This window comes from Gadus chalcogrammus, chromosome 4, assembly GCF_026213295.1.
Source record: "Gadus chalcogrammus isolate NIFS_2021 chromosome 4, NIFS_Gcha_1.0, whole genome shotgun sequence".
Lineage (NCBI taxonomy): Eukaryota > Metazoa > Chordata > Actinopteri > Gadiformes > Gadidae > Gadus > Gadus chalcogrammus.
The window spans coordinates 12,222,475-12,241,086 of record NC_079415.1 but is presented as its reverse complement, the minus strand read 5'-3'; the positions used below and the strand labels follow the sequence as shown (position 1 = coordinate 12,241,086).

Here is an 18,612-nt window from a genome sequence, read left to right as displayed (position 1 = left end):
TGCATTTGGGAGGCAATGGCATTTCTGATCATCTCTCTCTCTCTCTCTCTCTCTCTCTCTCTCTCTCTCTCTCTCTCTCTCTCTCTCTCTCTCTCTCTCTCTCTCTCTCTCTCTTTTAACCCTCCCCTCTACACTCCCTCAACCATCATGTGCACATTTATAGGAGACTTGTGACTTAGTGCATGAACTATTAGCCACGCCAAGGTTATCTTTCTTCAGAGGCTAAAAACAACAACGCCACTTTGGAGGGGGACTTGTTAGGTCTGAGTACAGCTCACAGGCAAATGACAGAGGCTGAAGAGGAGATATGCAGATGCTGGGTTCAGCTGGGCATTAAAATTGTTGCACAAGATCGTGTGCCCTGAGATATCGATGCAAATCAGTGTGCCGGGAGGCAATTGAGTTTGAAAACATAAAATAAGAGTAAGAGTTGGACCATACTGCAACATATATTCCTAAAATCTAATATGTGAAATATATTGTGTCACAGTATTTTGCAAGTGGAACACAGAATAATAGTTGGATATCGTCTCCCTGAAGATCAAAACCGACCCTTTAAAACATAAAGCGACAATAGAAAACTAATTAAGAAAGATGCAACGCAACCTCATTATCAACAGAGTTAAACCCTCCATAAGAATGCTACATTTAAGCTCATTAGGGTCTAATTTAGTTGAAAATGTATTTTCAAAGCCACTAATTGTAATGCTCTTGCAAAAAATTGGATCACATAAAACTCAAGCATATGACTTCACTTGTATCCTACACATAGGTCAAATACATCTTCTTAACCTTCCATCATGTTTGCAATTTATCCAACCATAACATTAAAAATCCCTCAATATATATCCCTCAATAAACGATATCCTTACATCTTCCAATGTGGCAGAATGTTCTGAATCCTATATTCATATTAATGGTACATTCAATCGCTGTTTGTATTGATTTAAAACTGCTTACCTGTGTGGAAGGTGTGGCTGTGCTGTTCCTCTGGCCCTGCTATGGTCTTCAACTCCTGCTGCCCTGCGAAGCCATGTTTAAAGCTGCCCCGTGATGTCAGCACCACTTCATTTGACTAACTCAATAAAAGAAGCCTCATGTAATCCAGCAGACAACACTCAGAAACAGACACAGTCAGGTCCCGAGTGAGTGAGTGTGTTTGGGAGATATTGGGTTTGTGAGTAAGTGTTTTTGTGAGTGATTTTGCTGTGAGTACCGTACTTGTGTTGGTGAGTGAGTGTGTTTGTGAGCAATTGTGTTTGTGAGTGAATGTGTCTGTGAGAGAGTGTGTTTGTGAGTGAGTGTGTTTGAATACCTTTAAACGAGTCTTTATCCGTTTCATGGGACTTAAATACTTTAGATTTCATGTGTTGTTTTCTTTACTTTAAAACAGTTCATGTCGACACTTCATAGCAAAAGGTACAATTTATTAAAATGTTAAACTTTATCCTTCACTCGTCCAGTTCAAAGGTCAAATAGTAACCAATGTTGTGCAAATTATTAAATTACTGATATTACTAAATTTGTTCTCCTTCAGTCATTTTTATTAACATTTGCATTAACTGTATTTTAAAAGAAACAAAAACACATACTTGAACAAGGGACAGCACAGTGCACATATAAACAAACTGAATAAAAACCCTTTCTTCAACGCCTGACACAATCCACTCTAAATAAATCAAACCAAAGCATCTGTGGAAAGAAGACCGTTTTCGCACAGTCAATATCTTCCCTTCTCACATGTCCCACAAAGTACCTTTGACCTCTGGCTTTTAATAGGATTGTCAGTAAACGCATTTCTTCCTAGTAAAGGCCTATGAAGGAATATAATTGGGGACATTCTGAATGAGGCCCAAAATACATATCTCCCCGTTCAAGATCTGCACCACATCATGAACACAGATCTAATTAATACTCTTTAATTAATTAAAAACTTGCTTACAGACCATAGCTTTTCAACCGATCTTTCTGACTTCTGAGGCCATGTGCCATCGACATAATCGTTGTAATTACAAACCAATGTAATGTTCGGGCCAGAACAATGCCTCACAATTTTTACATTTTTACAATATCAAACAGATACAATACTGATAGAGGCTATTCATAAATCGCAAGTGTTCCAAATACATGTGCGCACGGTTGTATGATCCAGGGTTGTGTTTGCATACAGCAGTCGAGATGAACACTGTGAGGACGTAGCGGGGTGGTTTTGTGGGGTTGAGAGAGCAAGAGAAGGACAGTCACAGCATTCACAACCACTCTAGGAAGCCTGTGGTGCAACGTAATAGCATTAAGGTCAAGGTTAAGGCACTTAAATACTAACCCAACACAAAAAACATCTCATTAACGGAACCCACGAAACAGCAGCAACCCGTGAACAACCCTTCACTCAGGAGAAAGGTTTTGGATAACCGATTCATAAAAATGAATTAAATGAAGTCGCAGCAGAGTAGGCCGATAGCTTACAGCTCCGCATAATTACATGGATGATCAGAGGATAGGCTCAAAAGTATCAAACCTGACCCCAAAATAGGTGACTTATTCAACTTATCTCATTCAAGTCACAACAATAAATTGTAGCAGTAGCAGGGGGTATTAAACGCAAACGATAAGTATCACGGCAGAACTTATACTTAGAAACTGTGCTTTCAGTAAACCTTCTTACTGTGCATGGATAACCCCTATCTCATGAATCCCAGAGAGCTCAGGCGTTAGATCTTCTGTTTTGATTTGAACTGCTTATTTAAAAAATGTGTTTGATATTGATTTCCTTCAGCCATCTTGTTTAAACACATGTTTCAACACTCCTGCTTGTGGTTAATAAGTTGCCTATTGCATGTTTTATTATGAAGTGATTGACAATATCTCAAAACAAACATGGTATATAGTTTCTAGAAATATTAAAAAGAGACATTATTTTTAAACCCCTTGTCTAATAATGTACATTTGAAGTACATTATGCGAGCATTGATAAATCAAATTTTAACAATATTTGAAAATGATTAAGTTGAAATTTACATTCCCTTCAACAAAGAGCATAAAATAGGAAATACCTGTTAAATACTTAAATAATCGTATTTATTCATCACCTTCATCATCCTCTCCAAAGACCACAGCATGCATATGATGCAAGGATATAAGTGAATTATCAAGGTGTACAAAAGAAATATGATGAGGATCATCATGGCGTGCTCACTACTGAATTAACATCTGGGATATGGCGACATGACAATAGTCAATATTTCAATTAGGAAAAAAAATCCACTTCAACGTGAAGTGAAGCCAACTTTCTCAAGCAGCTTTCCCCCATAAGTATATCCTACTTAGGAGAGGTAACACGACTCGCGGTATTCAAGAGTCCCGATATACCCGATATAAGAGTGGCGAGTTCGCCACTCTTCCATCGCCTCAGTGTGTGTAGGGCGCTCAGATGAACGAGCCAACCACTCCCACATGTCCCACAATGCACTGCTCACTGCAATCCGTCGACAATATCACATGAAGGATTACGTCCCCTGTTTCCCCCCCGGGCGGGGCCCGCACGACAGTGTATTCGATAGCCTACAGACCAATTTGGATTTATTTTCAAGTTTATCGGGTTTTTGGGGTACCACGCGATCACAGTTGATGCATCAACGGAAGGAGCCGCCTGAGAGCCACACAGGAAGCTTAGACACAAGAGGACCTTTGTCGAATGGTTGACATCTCATGGAGAAGGATGAGGGCGTCCGGGAATGACTAGATGATCACAGATCACTGGAGATGCTGGGATGGACTCGCAGTTCAACGCCCCTCCTTGAGCTCCTACACAGAATTTGGACTACTTATTTTTTCAACGTTTTGTACACCGTATACGTATCCGGTATACAGCCAGAAACGTTCAGCCTCTTTGTCGTCGTGGGGCGGCCAAGGAAACGCTCTCATCCGCTATCAAAGTTTTGAGAAAAAGTGTCTCTTCAAGGTGGCAACGTGCACACCCCCACGCTCACACCCAGTGGGCTCTACTTGACGAGGGAACAAGACAGGGAGCCGCCCTGGAGGGCGGAGAGCGCCGCTGACCCCACACACACAAGCCGGTCGCCAGACAGCTCCGTGCGGCCTGAACCTCCCTCCGCCCCCTCGTACTGGATCTCCTGTGTTCCGTCAGGGACCTCCGGCCGGGACGACGCGTCTGCGGCAGACGCCGATGCTGCTGCTGCTGCTGCCGTTGCCGGGGAAACGCAGACGCCCTGGACGCACGTGGCGCATCTGCAGCGATGGCCGCACGGCAGGGTGCAGCTGACGGAGATGGGCGCGGCGGCGGAGGAAGAGGTGGTGGGGGTGGTGGTGGTGGTGGTGGTGGTCCCGGGGGGGTCCAGCGTGATGGAGGGCACGGCGCCGTGGCGGGAGGTGTAGAGGCGGTGGGTGCGCCCTGCCCCGGGCCGGTCGCACAGCCAGCCCTGGGGGAGGCGCAGGCACTCGGCGCACGACTGGTAGGACGGCTTCACCTTGAAGGGGTTCTGGGAGCCCAGGCTGTCCTGCAGCCCCCAGGGTGGCGGGGGCGGGGGAGGGGAGAGAACACGCAGTCAGCCACAGGGTGAATAACGTGGAGGTTGTGTGCGTGTTGATCGGGCTGTTGCTTGTAGTACTCTAACCAGTGTCTATTTTTGGCTCATTACAATAACAGCTCCCCCATGAGGCGTTTGAATAAAAGAGAGAATAGGATACATTAAAATAGTCAGCAACAAAAAAAGGAGGAAGGGGAGACAAGGGAAGGAGGTTATGTGGTGAAAGCCATCTTGAAAAGGTCGGTTTTGAGGGCCTGTTTGAATGAATGGAGTGGGAAGGCCCACAGGAAGGCCATAGAACTAGTATACATAGAACCACGCAGAACCAGGACTAGCTGGGCTGTACTCACGTCGAAGGCGGCGGGGCAGCTGCGCTTGCCGGCCAGACGGTTGCTGTTATTGGTGTTGAGGTTGGCCAGGCCCAACCGGCCCTCCGACTCCTCCCCCCCCGCCGCCGCCGCCGCCGCCGCCGCCGCGGTCCCCCGGGCCAGGGCGGCCATCTCCTCCTCCTCCTTCTGCGCCTCCTCCTCGTCCTCCTCCTCCAGGGTGCTGAACTCCAGCCGCAGCCTCACGTCCTCCATGGGGTCCAGGCGGCCGCAGGAGGTCTGCGCCGCCGTGCCCTCGCCGGCCGGCGCCAGGTGGGCCACGGGGAAGCCCTCGTCCTCCAGCAGGGCGTCGCGCTCCACGTCCTCGATCTCGATGAAGATGCGCTCCATGCCGAGCAGGGGTGGGCCCCGCACCGGTGTGGAGGGGCCGCTCTCCAGCGCCGAGTCCGAAAGCCGCCGGAAGTAGTAGTTGTAGTTGAGGGGGTCCAGGGGCTCCACCTCCAGGCTCATGCCGCTGGAGCAGCCCCACGCCTCCTCCTCCTCCTGGGAGGAGCTGGTGAGCACGGGGGTCTCCTCCCCCGAGACCTCCAGGGCGTCGCCGGCGCCCGACGCCTGCCCGTCGTCGGAGGTCTCCGGGTCCGTCTCCGACCGCCAGCCCTTGTTGCGCCGCTGCTTGCTTTTAGATGGGAAGAAAAGGGTCAGCTGATTCATTCGTACGCTTGGGATGTGAGATGTTGCTGTTTTGGTGACTCAAACGTCAGGCTGAAGAGGTTGAATCTGGTCTAGTCCAAGCAGCTGTCGATGAAGGTGCGCTTACACTGGAACCTTTATGATGACACGTTGGTGTGTGTTGTTCGAAAATAAAAGGAGCTTTCTTGAGAGGTAAACCTCACGACTGTGTCAAGTGCATTTAACATCTCTGCGTTTAGATCCATGGTGAGGTAAATCTAGACAAAGGTCCACGTGAAAAATCTGACCATTAAAGATACAACAATAGCTTTTTCCAGGAACTGTGTATGGAATCCTTCTGGAAAATGACCAGTGAAATAGATCAATAATCGGATCATTTCAAAATGTTGTCATTTAAAATACCCCTACAATTAAACAATAACACATTCATATCAACCGGAAAACACTTAAAGGTTACATATTATACCACCAGGTGTGAGTGTGATGTCAGAAGAGTGTGCCTCTTCTGACATCACAAGTGGGCCTGACCACCTTGATGTATAATGGATAGATGAGCAACGTTTGCTACAGTCCACGAGGTAGGCTGGTAGGCTGATCCATCCAGCACACATCTAGGTGGACACGCCCACTTGTGATGAGAGGCAGATTTCCAAAACGGCTTGTAACGGCCAATCCCACTCACTGGTGGTATAATGTAACCTTTAGAGTCACTTGGGAAAAGGCAGCGTGAAATGCAGTGACGTCAGGTTCCCTGTCCCCACCGCGGGGGGGGGGTCACGTGCTCACCTGGGGTTCAGGATCCCCTCGTACTCCGCCAGCTGCCGCATGAAGGCCGCGTTGGGCTGGGCGGCGGCGCGCTTCTGCTTGACGTAGTTGAAGGCCTCGTCCAGAGCCCAGCCGTACTCCTTCATGGCGTAGGCCACCACCGTGGCCACTGAGCGGCTCACGCCCATTTTGCAGTGCACCAGGCACTTGGAATGGTTCTTCCTGCAAGGAAGGAAGAGACGTGTGAGATCCTGTGGGTATTTTTGTGTTACGTTGCTAGGTAGATCCCGGTGTTGCAACGTCCGGCCGGTCCTGGTGAACGGAGGAACCACGCGTTGGTATTGGGTAACTTATTTTATGCTTTGTTGTTGTGTCATGTTCTAGGAATCGGGTACAGACTGTACATTGGGCAAGCCACAGATGAATGAATGGAGTGGGCCATGAAAACAAAAGCACACACTCAGGATAAACAGAGGTCTGAAAACTATATCGAAGTGAATAAATTGATTTGGTTCGATGTTGTTATTATTGTTTTCGTTCTAATGAATACATTTCTTAATTGACAAATTAACAAAATAATTATTATTCAGTTTTGTTTTTTATATACTAAAGATGAATAATTGCAATCAGCAATGAGTGCTGGAGACCCATGTCCCCTGGGGACCATTATGTCAGCTCTCACCTGGCCTTGGCGATGAAGCTGTAGGTGTCGTTCCAGTGCGCCAGCAGGTCCGTGGATTCCTCGTCGTAGACCAGCACGTTGTGGTAGGACAGCGTCCCCGGGAAGAAGTTGTCGATCTCCCGAGCAACGTTTAAGATGTACCCAACCCTTGGGAAAGAGACACACACAGGCAGGCACACACTAAGTCAATGCCATTTTTCTAATCAATCTTTACACTCCTGTGAGTTGGCTTTGCTTTCATAAACTACTTTGGTGAATTGAACCTTCATCCAAATCAAACTATTAATGCTAAAGTGATCGTCAAGCACAATGCCCTTACAGGTGCAAAGATAGATCTCTGATTGTGAAACCATTTGCTTACCCACAATCTTGAAGTTCTTCTAGGTTGGAGGCGTTCCACTCTGATCCCTGTATGAACGGAAGAAAGCCGTTGAGAATGGTTACGTTGAAAACCTTTCATAGTAACAGATGCATTGCGCTGGTCAAACTTAACATAGTGCTAACAGCAGCACCTCGACAAACTAGCATAACTACGGCATTTACGTTTGGATGATGCAGCCAGTAGGGTTCTCACCAAGTAGAGGTGGTCAAAGATGAGCGTGGCTTTATCCAGTTGGCCCAAGACCAGCAGCATCTCCTTATCCATGAACTCCTTGTACTCCTTCAGGCTGCAGCTCATGTGCTGCTCCAGCAGGCTGCGGATCTGAATCACAACACCACACATGCAGACAGAGAGGAGGCATGTTTCAAACGGAAGGTTTCATAAAGCAGATTTTTTGCATAATATGGTTTCGCCCACATATGTATATCTAACAGTTATACATTACAGTAGTTATATTTTTAACTATTACTGCAAATTGAAAGGATTTTTTAATTGAGTGAAAACAATTTTGTACTTAAATTCAATATTTATTGATTAACCCTATTATTTTATTATGTGTTTTTTTTTATACAGTTCAAGGGAACTGAATTTCAGTGGTAAGAAACACGTGGATCATGGAAGATGCAGGTCGTTGTGTGTCCCTCAAATGCCTTTATGTTCATTAACTTCAGACTCAGGAGCCCAGTGCTCCTCTGGGAAATAAAGTCAGCTTGGATCCCTGTGGGTGGATACATGGGGCGACCCCATGAATTACTACACACAACACTAAAAGACTAAGACTATGTTAAATCCTGGTGCATGTGGCAGTTGAAGCATCGCAATGACACTACATCCGTTCAACAACAACAACGAGTATTTTGTTGCTACGTACCTCTTTAGATGTAACATTCTCCAGGTCTTGGTCCATCATGATGCTACGTAGCTTAGCTTTGATCAAACACTCCGTCCTCTCCCTTTCGGTGGGCCTGTGGTGAGCACCACAGTGCAACACACAAGCAGAATTTCAGTCACGGTTTGTGTGATAGTGTGGACAAAAAATAACCCAATGTGAATCATACAATAGTTAGGGTTAGGGGTTATCAAAGCATTACATCTTCAAGCCAGTCCCATTTGAACACCAACACTCAATACTACGATACAGCTCCTTTGACTTGACATCCCCAGCAGAAACACTGTTCATCATCCATCAACAGCACTCATAACGTCATAAGTGTTATTCAGTACACTCACAGCTTACTCGTGAAGACAGTTGGTCTACTGTGTTTGTCTAGGTTCTACTCCATCTGCCAATTAGTCCAATGAGTCCATGCAATAATTCTGGAATGAAGGTTTAAATGCTATCGGCCTACTATTATCTTATGAACTGATCCATGATCCGCTCATTGAAAATGTAATAACAGTGAAATGTTTGTGAAACAAAATGTGAGCGTATGGCGTGTGTGTGTGTGTGTGTGTGTGTGTGTGTGTGTGTGTGTGTGTGTGTGTGTGTGTGTGTGTGTGTGTGTGTGTGTGTGTGTGTGTGTGTGTGTGTGTGTGTGTGTGTGTGTGTGTGCGTGCATGCATGGCATGTTTGTGTGTGAGCGTATGGTATGGTGTGTGTGTGTGTGTGTGTGTGTCTTACTGGTCCACCGCCATGGCGGGTGAGTCCGGCCGTATGGACTCCAGATCCGTCATGGCGTTCCACTCGTTGACGCAGCTCTGCTCCGAGGACACGCGGCTGTCGTAGAAGCCGGTCCAGGCGAGGGCCCCACTGCCCGGGTAGTGGTGGTAGCGGCAGGCCGCCTCCTGGGCCTTGTGGAGGACCTGCAGGGCGGACCTGGGGGACGCAGGGCAGAGGGACACAAGGTCCCCATGGGAGGATTGGATGGATGATATTCAGAGCTTCATGGTAGTTTAACAAAGGGAGGTTTCCATAAGTGCACGTGGATGTAGACAACATCGCAAAAAGGTTCTGATCGACATCAGTACGAAAGGAGCAGCGTTTCATACTTTTCATATGATATGAATATGTTCATATCTGTTTGTGAGGAGCTGTGTTGCTGTGAGGGATGCCAGCCACGTCTTTACTTTAGGTACAATTACTTATTTACTTGATTATTATTAAAGCATAAGTCAGGTTTTCAGATCCCTGGCACAACCTGTGTTGAAATATGACTTTTTGAAACTGATTGGTTTCCTGATGTTGCAATTACACTTTCTGGACTATTCAGACACTTTTCTGTCTGACTACCAGACTGTAATAAATAGTTGGAAATGATTTTAAATGAACTGTAAACTCTCACCTTTGTGTCATGGCTTGTCCCAAGTTTAGTTCGACAAACATTACATAAAAATGTCCGCCCCTCTTCTACACCTCTTCCCAGTGTGGGCAGAGCTGGAAAACACCGTAGAAAACACCAGAAGGAGGTGTACACAAAGAGGGACAGCCATTTTAGGCAGAGAAACTAGACGGACAAGCCACACAGCAATAGGATGTTGATTTTCAACCATTGGTTTAAAGTGTAAGAATTCACCAGGTTCAGCACATTGCCAAATTATCAGGATTCCTTTACCACCTGATGTCTAAATCAAGAAAATGGTTGCCGTGTTTCCAACATCCCACAAAGTGGACTGTAAACTACAAACACTGAGGAACATTTAGTTCGGAAACCAACTTAGATATAAATCCACTTCAAAAGCCATCCAACTGCAATTTGTTAAGTGCATGGTTGTGTGAACCATGTGGAAATTGGTAGAGAACAGTATAGAAGGATACAACAAGGACCGACAAGCAGAACATTTCATTCATGTTCATGTCGGTGTACACCACACCAGTCAGGTTCAACACCATGAGACACACGGGAATCCAAGTCAACCACAAGAGAAGGACTTCCACGAGAGACAGAGACATCCACAACTCACCACATGGCTTGGACAGACACAGGCTTGAACAGGTGCCACCGCCCCCCTGTGGTGCTTACACTGAATCCTCTGGGGGGGAGCAGAGACAGGGGCAGAGGTTAGGGGCTGTCTGGCTCTCCATTGGGCGAGGTGCAAGGTTACTATCGCAAACGAAAAGTAACAGATTACCGAGCTAGGGGTTAGAAAATGTTTGCGATATCTGAAATAAAATAAATAGTTCAGTTTTTACAAAAAATAAAACAGGCCAACTCTATGGTGTGTTTAGAAAAACTTTTTGTGCAAATTTCTATTCTGTGGATGGCAGTTCTTCTCTATGATATTCTGTGGAGTTTTTATGACCTTTTTGAATCTTTAACTAAACTAATCTCTTTAAAAACGTACAAGTCAAAAATGAAATAGAAATAAAGCTGAGTCAGAGTGTGTGAACAGCACAAAGACCAGGGGCTAGTTCACCAGCCTGGGCTCCCATTCATAACACCAGAGACTAGAACATTCCTCCAGCCCACACACACACACACTTTCCACCAGCTCAGCAATAACTAAACTGACACACACGCACATACACACACACACACACACACACACACACACACAATTTACTCAGCTGTTTTCAAACTGAACGCAAACTAAAAACTCTTAACAGCCCATTCCTAATCCTTATTTCATGGCTAGCGATTAAGAAATGTTAGCGCATCCTCGCCCAAAAGGTATTTTGTTATACAAAACTTTTAATTATGAAAAAAAAAAAAGTAGCCTTTTTTGCTCGAAAGTAACAGGCAATTGCTCGTCGGCTCTCATTTGTTTTGTTTAAAAAAGTTAATGCGTTGCCGCGGTGACGGGTCTCTCCAGTCAGCAGGGTGCCACGTACCCCTCCCCCTCCAGGCGGACCGCCGTGTCGCTCCACAGCGGCAGCACCAGCCCCACGGAGCACGTCTTACTGTCGGGGACAACGGCAGACACACACACACACAATGTCCCTTTGGATCAATCCAAACAAACAAAATGCATCGATCGGGGAAATCCTTCTGAAAGGGTCAATCGGAAGACGGGCACGGCCGGGGTGGGGGGAGGGGTCCCCTACCTGTCTGTGTCCGACAGGAAGTCCACGCCCAGCAGCACGGTCTCCTCTGCGTCCTGACAGCCGTGTGTGTAGACCACCAGCAGGTAGCGCACGCGCTCCGTCCAGCTGCTCTCCAAGCGAACGGCCTGCAACGGAAACGCAACGTTAACCCGGAGGGGAACCCCTGTAGGGTCGAGCACGACGCAGACGAGAAGCGCCCGAATGTCACGACGTTAACGTCTGCCTGGGACCCGGGTACCAGGAACATAACACGATGTGAGAGAGAGATGGTTTATTGAGGTTTGAGGGCACGTCTGAGTCATACTGACCAGTCTAACGCTATCTTCAGACCGAAGCATCTTCATCATGACTTCCAGGTGTTGAATTAAGTCACCTGAAATTATATACAACAGGAAGTTACAGAAGTCCCAGAATTTCCTGCAACACTTCCATTTCTCCCGGCTGGAAAGGGAGACACTGGAATCATTTGCAGGTCCGTACTGCAGTGTTTCAGTGGGAGGCCTGTGGGGGACCGTACCTGTGAACGAGTGGTGCGTTGGGGTCGGAGGTCGGTTCCCACAGCCCTCCTGCCGCAGGAAGAGAGCGGCTCCCTTGACCATGACGAAGCTGGTCTGGAGGAGGCTGTGGAACACATGCAGGAGGGGTTCACTGTCAGAGCGTCTGGCTTTACTGTGCTTTGGCTTTGCCCGGTACAGAAACAACGTAAGCGTGGTGTGGACTGGACTGGCCTCGGAACACATGACCTGTCCTTGGTCAGAACAAAAGCGCATCACTAAAAATTGCGTTCTCCTTGGAGGGCAAAGGATCTCTCTCTGTCAAGAGAAACTGTCCTCAAACTATTCTTTTGGAATTCTGTGGAATTTTTTATATTTTCATTCTAATTTGTTTTCTTGAGAGTGCATATGTGCACTGTTTGGAAAACAAACACATCCAATCCAAACTAGTTTCAATATAACTTTTCAAAACTTGAGATAACATTTGAGGAGAGGGAGGGTGAAAAGTCCACACACTCATTTGACCAGTTTCTTAACCCTAACCATTTGGGCCTAACATGCAAGGAAAGGAAAATACAGACACTTGATTCATGCGTCCTAAAGTATGGCTCTCGTCTATTGGAAATCTCTAAATTCCTCCGAAAGACATTCTGCCGTCAGTGTTAAAGGTGGCATACCTTACATTAGCAACGGTCATAAAGTAAAAACTTCATGAACTGAACTACAGCAATCTTCTCTCGGCGTGACCTTTCCTAAATCGGAAGTCCAGATCTCATTGGCTCTGAAGGATCTCAGCTGTTCTGCTGGGACTGCTACCCACTGACAGAAGCTTATCTCTCCTTCCCAGCTCGTGTTCGGCCAATCAGCTGCCCTGCTACCTCCTACTCCACAATGGGCCTTATTCACCTAGCATCCATCTTGGTTCTGAACTCTAGCTGGGTGGGAGGAAACTGAATGCAGATGTCTGTAATCAGAACCCCCACACTTGACTGTAAGGCAAAGTTTAAAGCTTCCAACTCTGGCTCGGGAGGTTTTATGTAACCAAACTTCAATTAAAATTAAACAATTAAATTCAAGCTTACCTCTGGTTATTTGTCTGGTCGTCATCATTCCCAAAACCCTAAAGAGGCCAGAGATACTTAATTAGTAATCATGAGGTTGAGCAAAGCCATTTTATAATATTTTTTAGTTGATATTGATGGTTCACATGGGAAAACAGCCCAGCACGTGAGCACACCTAGTATGAAGTAAGTAGGAAGGACTTACAACTCGTTGTGGGGTGTAGTTGTAATGTGCACTAATATAGCTCATGTGATTAAATATTGCTTAAAAAAGGGTTCTGTGTATTACAAAGTAATACAGTGTGATAAAAGCTCTGTTACACATTGTTGCACAATTAATGAAAGACATGTCATAAACGTTGATTTTGTGTGGATGATTAGCACGTGTAAAATCAGGTAATTATCTGGTTTGGACTGTCGGACTATCAACTACTTATACATTCGCCACTGTTCTATTAAGAAAAATGTTTCAAACTGAATACTATCCTACCATAATAAGCATGCATTACAAATGCCATACTTGTTATCTCCATGAAAACCCAATACATTTACAGTCTAATTTATTTTTCTTCTTTTTTTAATAAGATTTTATGGCAGATGGAAAATGCATCAAATATTAATACAATTCACAATAAACCCTTTAATTTAACATTACAAAACCAACAGAGACCAATCACAATTCAAATCAAATGCGTTGACTTTGTACATTGTCGTTTGGTGGATAACATGGTCTGGAAATACTGTACATGCTTGATGACAAGGCAAAGTGGATGCAAACGCTATCAGAAAGGGCTGTGATGCACACAAGGTGAATGTATGGGCGCCACCTAGTGGCTATCGATGGTCAGTGTCCAAGCTCCTATCTGCTACACGGGCCACGTGACGCAGAAACTTGAACTCGTCACCTGCAGATGGCTACTCAGCAGAACGCTGTTCTAGCCCACAGATCATGACATCACCTGGGCACACTTCACTGGACATTGCAGCTTACTACTTATTTCAACGGTGACGTAAACGTTGCATTGACTGGGGGAAAAGGGGACGAGATTCTTTTTTTTTCTTTTTTACTTTTGGGCTGTCTTTTAATTAGGGCAACTCACCCACTGTCGCAGAAGGTAATTGCCACTTTGTTTTGGTAGTTCCTCTCTTGGTATAATTCTGTTTAAAAGCCACACTATAATTTTGCTGCTGATAAATCGGTGCACAATTCGCCCTTTTTCTTGTCGTTGAACATGTGTGCCCCTACTCTGGTATCAAACTCTATTGTATAGGTCTATCACACCAGCCGACAGAAGGATATTTCCAAATGGGATGTTTATTCTCTGCTAGTAACGGAGTCACGACTTGCCCAGATGACTTGGCGCTTGTGCGGTCCACTCACCTCCCCGGTGTTACTGGTGCTGATGCTAGCCGAGGATGCTGCGTTAGAGACGGGGATGCGCTGCAGCGTCACCAGGGCCATGGTAGGGAAGCGAGGGCCAGTGAAGATGTGCGGAGATTGTCTCTGTCACCGGGGAGAAAATCCCAACCCAGGAAAGCATCAAGTAGTACCTGAAGAGAAATCCCTTATTTTTCGTTCCAGTACGGTAGACGCGGTGCCCACAAGGTAGTCCTGATCAACGCATACTTGTGTAGGCTTTCGATAATTTCTCCATTTGTATAGCGATGCTTTCAAATAGAGAAACAAAACATTGCGGGTTGCATGCGGCGCATAAATGACATGCAGCTTTGAGGAACGCCTGCTATTGGCTGGCCGAAAGTGCGCGTGGGCTGTCATTGGGCCAATGTCGTCAAGGTGACTGTGGACAGACTAGATACCAGATAAATAATAACAACGCTAGAGAGGGATGAAAAGTCACATAAAAATATGATTAAAACGCACAAATATCGCCAAATGCAGCCCAGATTTATGGTCGTTATTTCAAATTAAGCATCACAATTTTCGATCCATTTTCTATAGTAATTACTTTAAGAAAGCGTTAATGCAGATAACGCAGATAAAATCCACCAATAATATATTTATAATTATAAAAAGTGATTTATTCAACAAAAACATTGATGAAAATTGTTTATTTCAGATTGTTTTAAATATGTTAGTTTATGATAATAATAATAATAATAATAATAATAATAATAATAATAATAATAATAATAATAATAATAATAATAATAATAATAATAAATACAATCTGGTTTGTGTCAAAGGAGCTCTCCAGGGCTCACAGGAAACCATTCGATATTTAACAGTAGGCTAATGAGGAATAAAAAAATTGAACCAAATATGTTATCTTGTCCCATATTCAATCAAATATGTACGGACGCTGTGGGCTCCCTGGGTTCTCAGTGGCCAGTGGAGCCATGGTGAGCTGTGGTGGAGCTGTGGTGCTGCATTGGTTGTCATGTTGCGTTAGCGTGTGGCCTTTGCATCAGTGTGTGGGTCCAATGCAGGTCATGGTGAGACTCCTGCAGAGTCCGACCCCGGCCGGTGGTCCCGACGGGTAGACACACTGACGCCCCGTCCGCCTGTAGGCTGCAGCTGCAGTACATGGCCAACATCCGGTGTGTAACTTTATTTGAACAGGGACAATGTACAAAATAAACATTGACCTTGTTTAGAGCAAGGAGAGATACATTGCACCAGATTTGAGCAAATTGAAGATGTGTTGATCAGCACCTGCATGAGCCAACGCATTCAGTGATCCTATATCCTTTTTTTATTCTAAAATAAATCGTTCTATATTTTCTAGATATCCATATGGCTCCTGTAGCCTACCCCTTCTTCAACACAAACCAGAAACTACCTCCTGGATCCTTGCTAATTTCTTGATAGCTCAGGGGAGCTAGGTGGTGGAAACAGACTTTTTTTATTATTATTTATTTAATTTTGTATTCACAATTTAGCACTTTATCAAATACATACTGCTAACCACGTCCATACGACATCACACAAAACTGCAGGGACACAACAGTTAAATGTGTTCACAGGACAGAGAAGAGAAAAAAAAAAGTAAACAGACTTTTAATACCCGTTGGAAGGTAGCTTCTCCAACAGCTGGTGCACATCTGTGACAGCGCTGCGACAGTGCAGCTCTCTACCAATATTTAATGTGAAGCACAACATCCTGCACTTTATTCTAGTCATAGTCAACAAAATAAATGTAACATATTTTGGTGTTGATTGTATCAGGACAATGACTCATCCATCCAAGTGAATATAGAATCAAAATATCAAACACATCAACTACTTTACTTATCATAATCTATTAAAAGACAACGAATAAGCCAACATGCAGAGCCCATAGGTAATCATCAGGAAGATGGTTCTGTGTACAATTTAAAATGATGTGGTGTTCCTTATAGATTGTTCAATACACAATACAATTGAAAGAAGGTGTACTGTGGGTTCTATGTGTGAGGTGCTTACAAAGCAGAAGGCGATGTAGAGCACAGAGGGTTCAGTGGACAGCCCAAGGAGCCATCTTCAGCCCAGAGTGGGCATGAACAACATGGCCAGAACCACCTCGAAGACGGTACCGTTGGCCCAGAAGATCGGGAATATTCAAGGTAATCAATGAAGACATTAAGTAGGGTAAAAAGATATTCAAATTATAATCCATGAAGTACTAAACCAACAACTTGATCACTGTGCTCAGTATTGTGAAGATGGCTCTCGACCTCTTGGGGTGGGATTCAGAGTACAAGGTCACTAGGGTTCCATAACTCGTTAAACATAAGACTGGACGAGGAGGTTATGTTAACATGTAAGTAAATTATAACCTTAAATCTTGTTAATACATCTTTTTAATCAGTCTATTTAGGTGTAGCTTCAACATGGAAGAGCCGAGTCCTCAAACTCTGAAAACCTGGAGCGTAGTTATATAATAGTCAGTTCATGTCGTGAGTGCGTCGTGCACGCGTTGCCAGGGGTTACAAACGTACGCCTGTGGGACCTGTCCGATCCCCATGCCCTCAAGGCCTTGCAGAACCAGAATCCAGTTGTACATCGACGCAAAGGCACTGAGCAGTCCATAGTAGAAGGTCCACACCATACTCGTCGCCAGGCCTGGTTTAACAGGGAGGGGAAACACGGGGCAATTGTAGCCAATTCATGGCCATGGTACAATGATGCACTGAATTTAACCAGGAGCCGTTCCTGGTCACAGGTTGTAACGATTCTTGAACGGTAGGTAGGTAGAAGCAGGGTCTGGAAATCGATGCTTAACAGATTGGCAACCAAAAGTCTTCTGGAATGAAAGACCTGGTGTTAATATCGGGTTGTATATAAAAACAGAAAACACTTGCTGAACATCCATAGTATCAACATTAGCATCCATGCAACCTGCTGAACCAGCACAACGACCCGATAGGCTGGCAGCGACTCTGGAAGCGTCACATGATCTGGTTATGGACCATTTGGATAGTTTTGCTGGCTCACTAGGCGTGCAGTCAAGATTAGGCCACAGCCTCTTCCTCATCCGGATATTCATGTCTGCGTTTCTAAATGAAGATCACGAAATGCAAAGGTAAATGTTGGGTGCTGCTGGGTAAGGATGGTCCCGCGTGGAACAGGCACAATTGAAAAGAGAGAATGCAATGCAGGCCTTAAACGTAATGTTTAAGGAGTGTTGATATTTCCAAACACTGGAACACACTGATTTTTTTTATTTTACTTAACTTAATGCAGTGCTATAATCTAGCACAACATTGTCATTTTTTTTAATTTAAGTCTTTTATTGAACATGGTTAAAAAAATAATAATAATACAAACAAAAACAATTGAGCAGTAAAAAAGGAAATAAATAAATTAAAAACAAACAAATGGGATCTTCAGGATCCAAAGCAACAAATACATAACTCATTCGTCATGGAATTATTTTCCAAAGTACTGTACATACATGAGCTATGAGACTCACTTTCATGACTGCTGGCTCCAAATCTGGACAAGATCCAGATTGAATCCAATCCAATCCAATCTGGACAAGATAACCTAAAACTAACAGTCAGTAACCGGTTTGTGGAGATCTGGTGTAAGTTGTGTCTATGTCTGTTACACTCTAGGTCTCCTCCGCACCCCTGCAACAAGAAATGAGGTTAACCTTAGAAAAAAACAAAAAAGAACAACTGAAAACGAGGACACCACGACGGCATGCAGGGGCAGTTACATTATGGGATGGTCATGATGCAGGTGTCCTAAATGGTAAGGTAAGTCTCCCCTCGGCTCTCTGCTATCTCTCTATCCTTTCTCTCTCATCCATGTCCCCTTCTCTCTTTCTCAGGTCTCTTTCCTATATCTCCATCTCTTCCCCCTTTCTCTGTCTCCCCACTCTCTTTCTCTCTCTGTCTGTCTGTCTCCCCACTCTCTGTCTGTCTGTCTGTCTGTTTCCCCACTCTCTGTCTGTCTCCCCACTCTCTGTCTGTCTCCCCACTGTCTGTCTACCCGTCTGTCTGTCTGTCTGTCTGTCTGTCTGTCTGTCTGTCTGTCTGTCTGTCTGTCTGTCTGTCTATCTGTCTGTCTGTCTGTCTGTGTTTGTCTCCCTGTCTGAGAGAGAGAGGATCTGTCTATCCTCTCTCTCTCTCTCTCTCTCTCTCTCTCTCTCTCTCTCTCTCTCTCTCTCTCTCTCTCTCTCTCTCTCTCTCTCTCTCTCTCTCTCTCTCTCTCTCTCTCTCTCTCTCGCTCTCTCTC

The 18,612-nt window shown here is 45.0% G+C and overlaps 1 protein-coding gene across 1 annotated transcript; it reads right to left on the bottom strand.

Moving 5' to 3' along the window:
• Positions 1 to 1,534: 1,534 nt before the first annotated feature.
• Positions 1,535 to 14,533, bottom strand: ssh1b (slingshot protein phosphatase 1b). The gene is made up of 15 exons (XM_056588800.1): positions 14,311 to 14,533; positions 12,951 to 12,988; positions 11,892 to 11,995; positions 11,683 to 11,747; positions 11,375 to 11,499; positions 11,162 to 11,230; positions 10,294 to 10,362; positions 9,014 to 9,208; positions 8,264 to 8,357; positions 7,585 to 7,713; positions 7,372 to 7,418; positions 7,011 to 7,157; positions 6,350 to 6,550; positions 4,898 to 5,549; positions 1,535 to 4,517 (listed from the first exon to the last, which is right to left on the bottom strand). The coding sequence occupies exons 1-15, from the start codon at positions 14,389 to 14,391 to the stop codon at positions 4,002 to 4,004; spliced, it is 2,532 nt and encodes an 843-aa protein (XP_056444775.1). The 5' UTR covers positions 14,392 to 14,533; the 3' UTR covers positions 1,535 to 4,001.
• Positions 14,534 to 18,612: the final 4,079 nt, after the last annotated feature.

Coding starts and splice junctions, on each gene's coding strand:
- ssh1b (XM_056588800.1), bottom strand. CDS start 14,391: ATGGCCCTGGTGACGCTGCAGCGCATCCCCGTCTCTAACGCAGCATCC. Junction 11,996..12,950: donor GACCAGACAAATAACCAGAG/GTAAGCTTGAAT, acceptor TGTGTTCCACAG/CCTCCTCCAGACCAGCTTCG. Junction 7,419..7,584: donor TCTTTGACCACCTCTACTTG/GTGAGAACCCTA, acceptor CCGTTCATACAG/GGATCAGAGTGGAACGCCTC.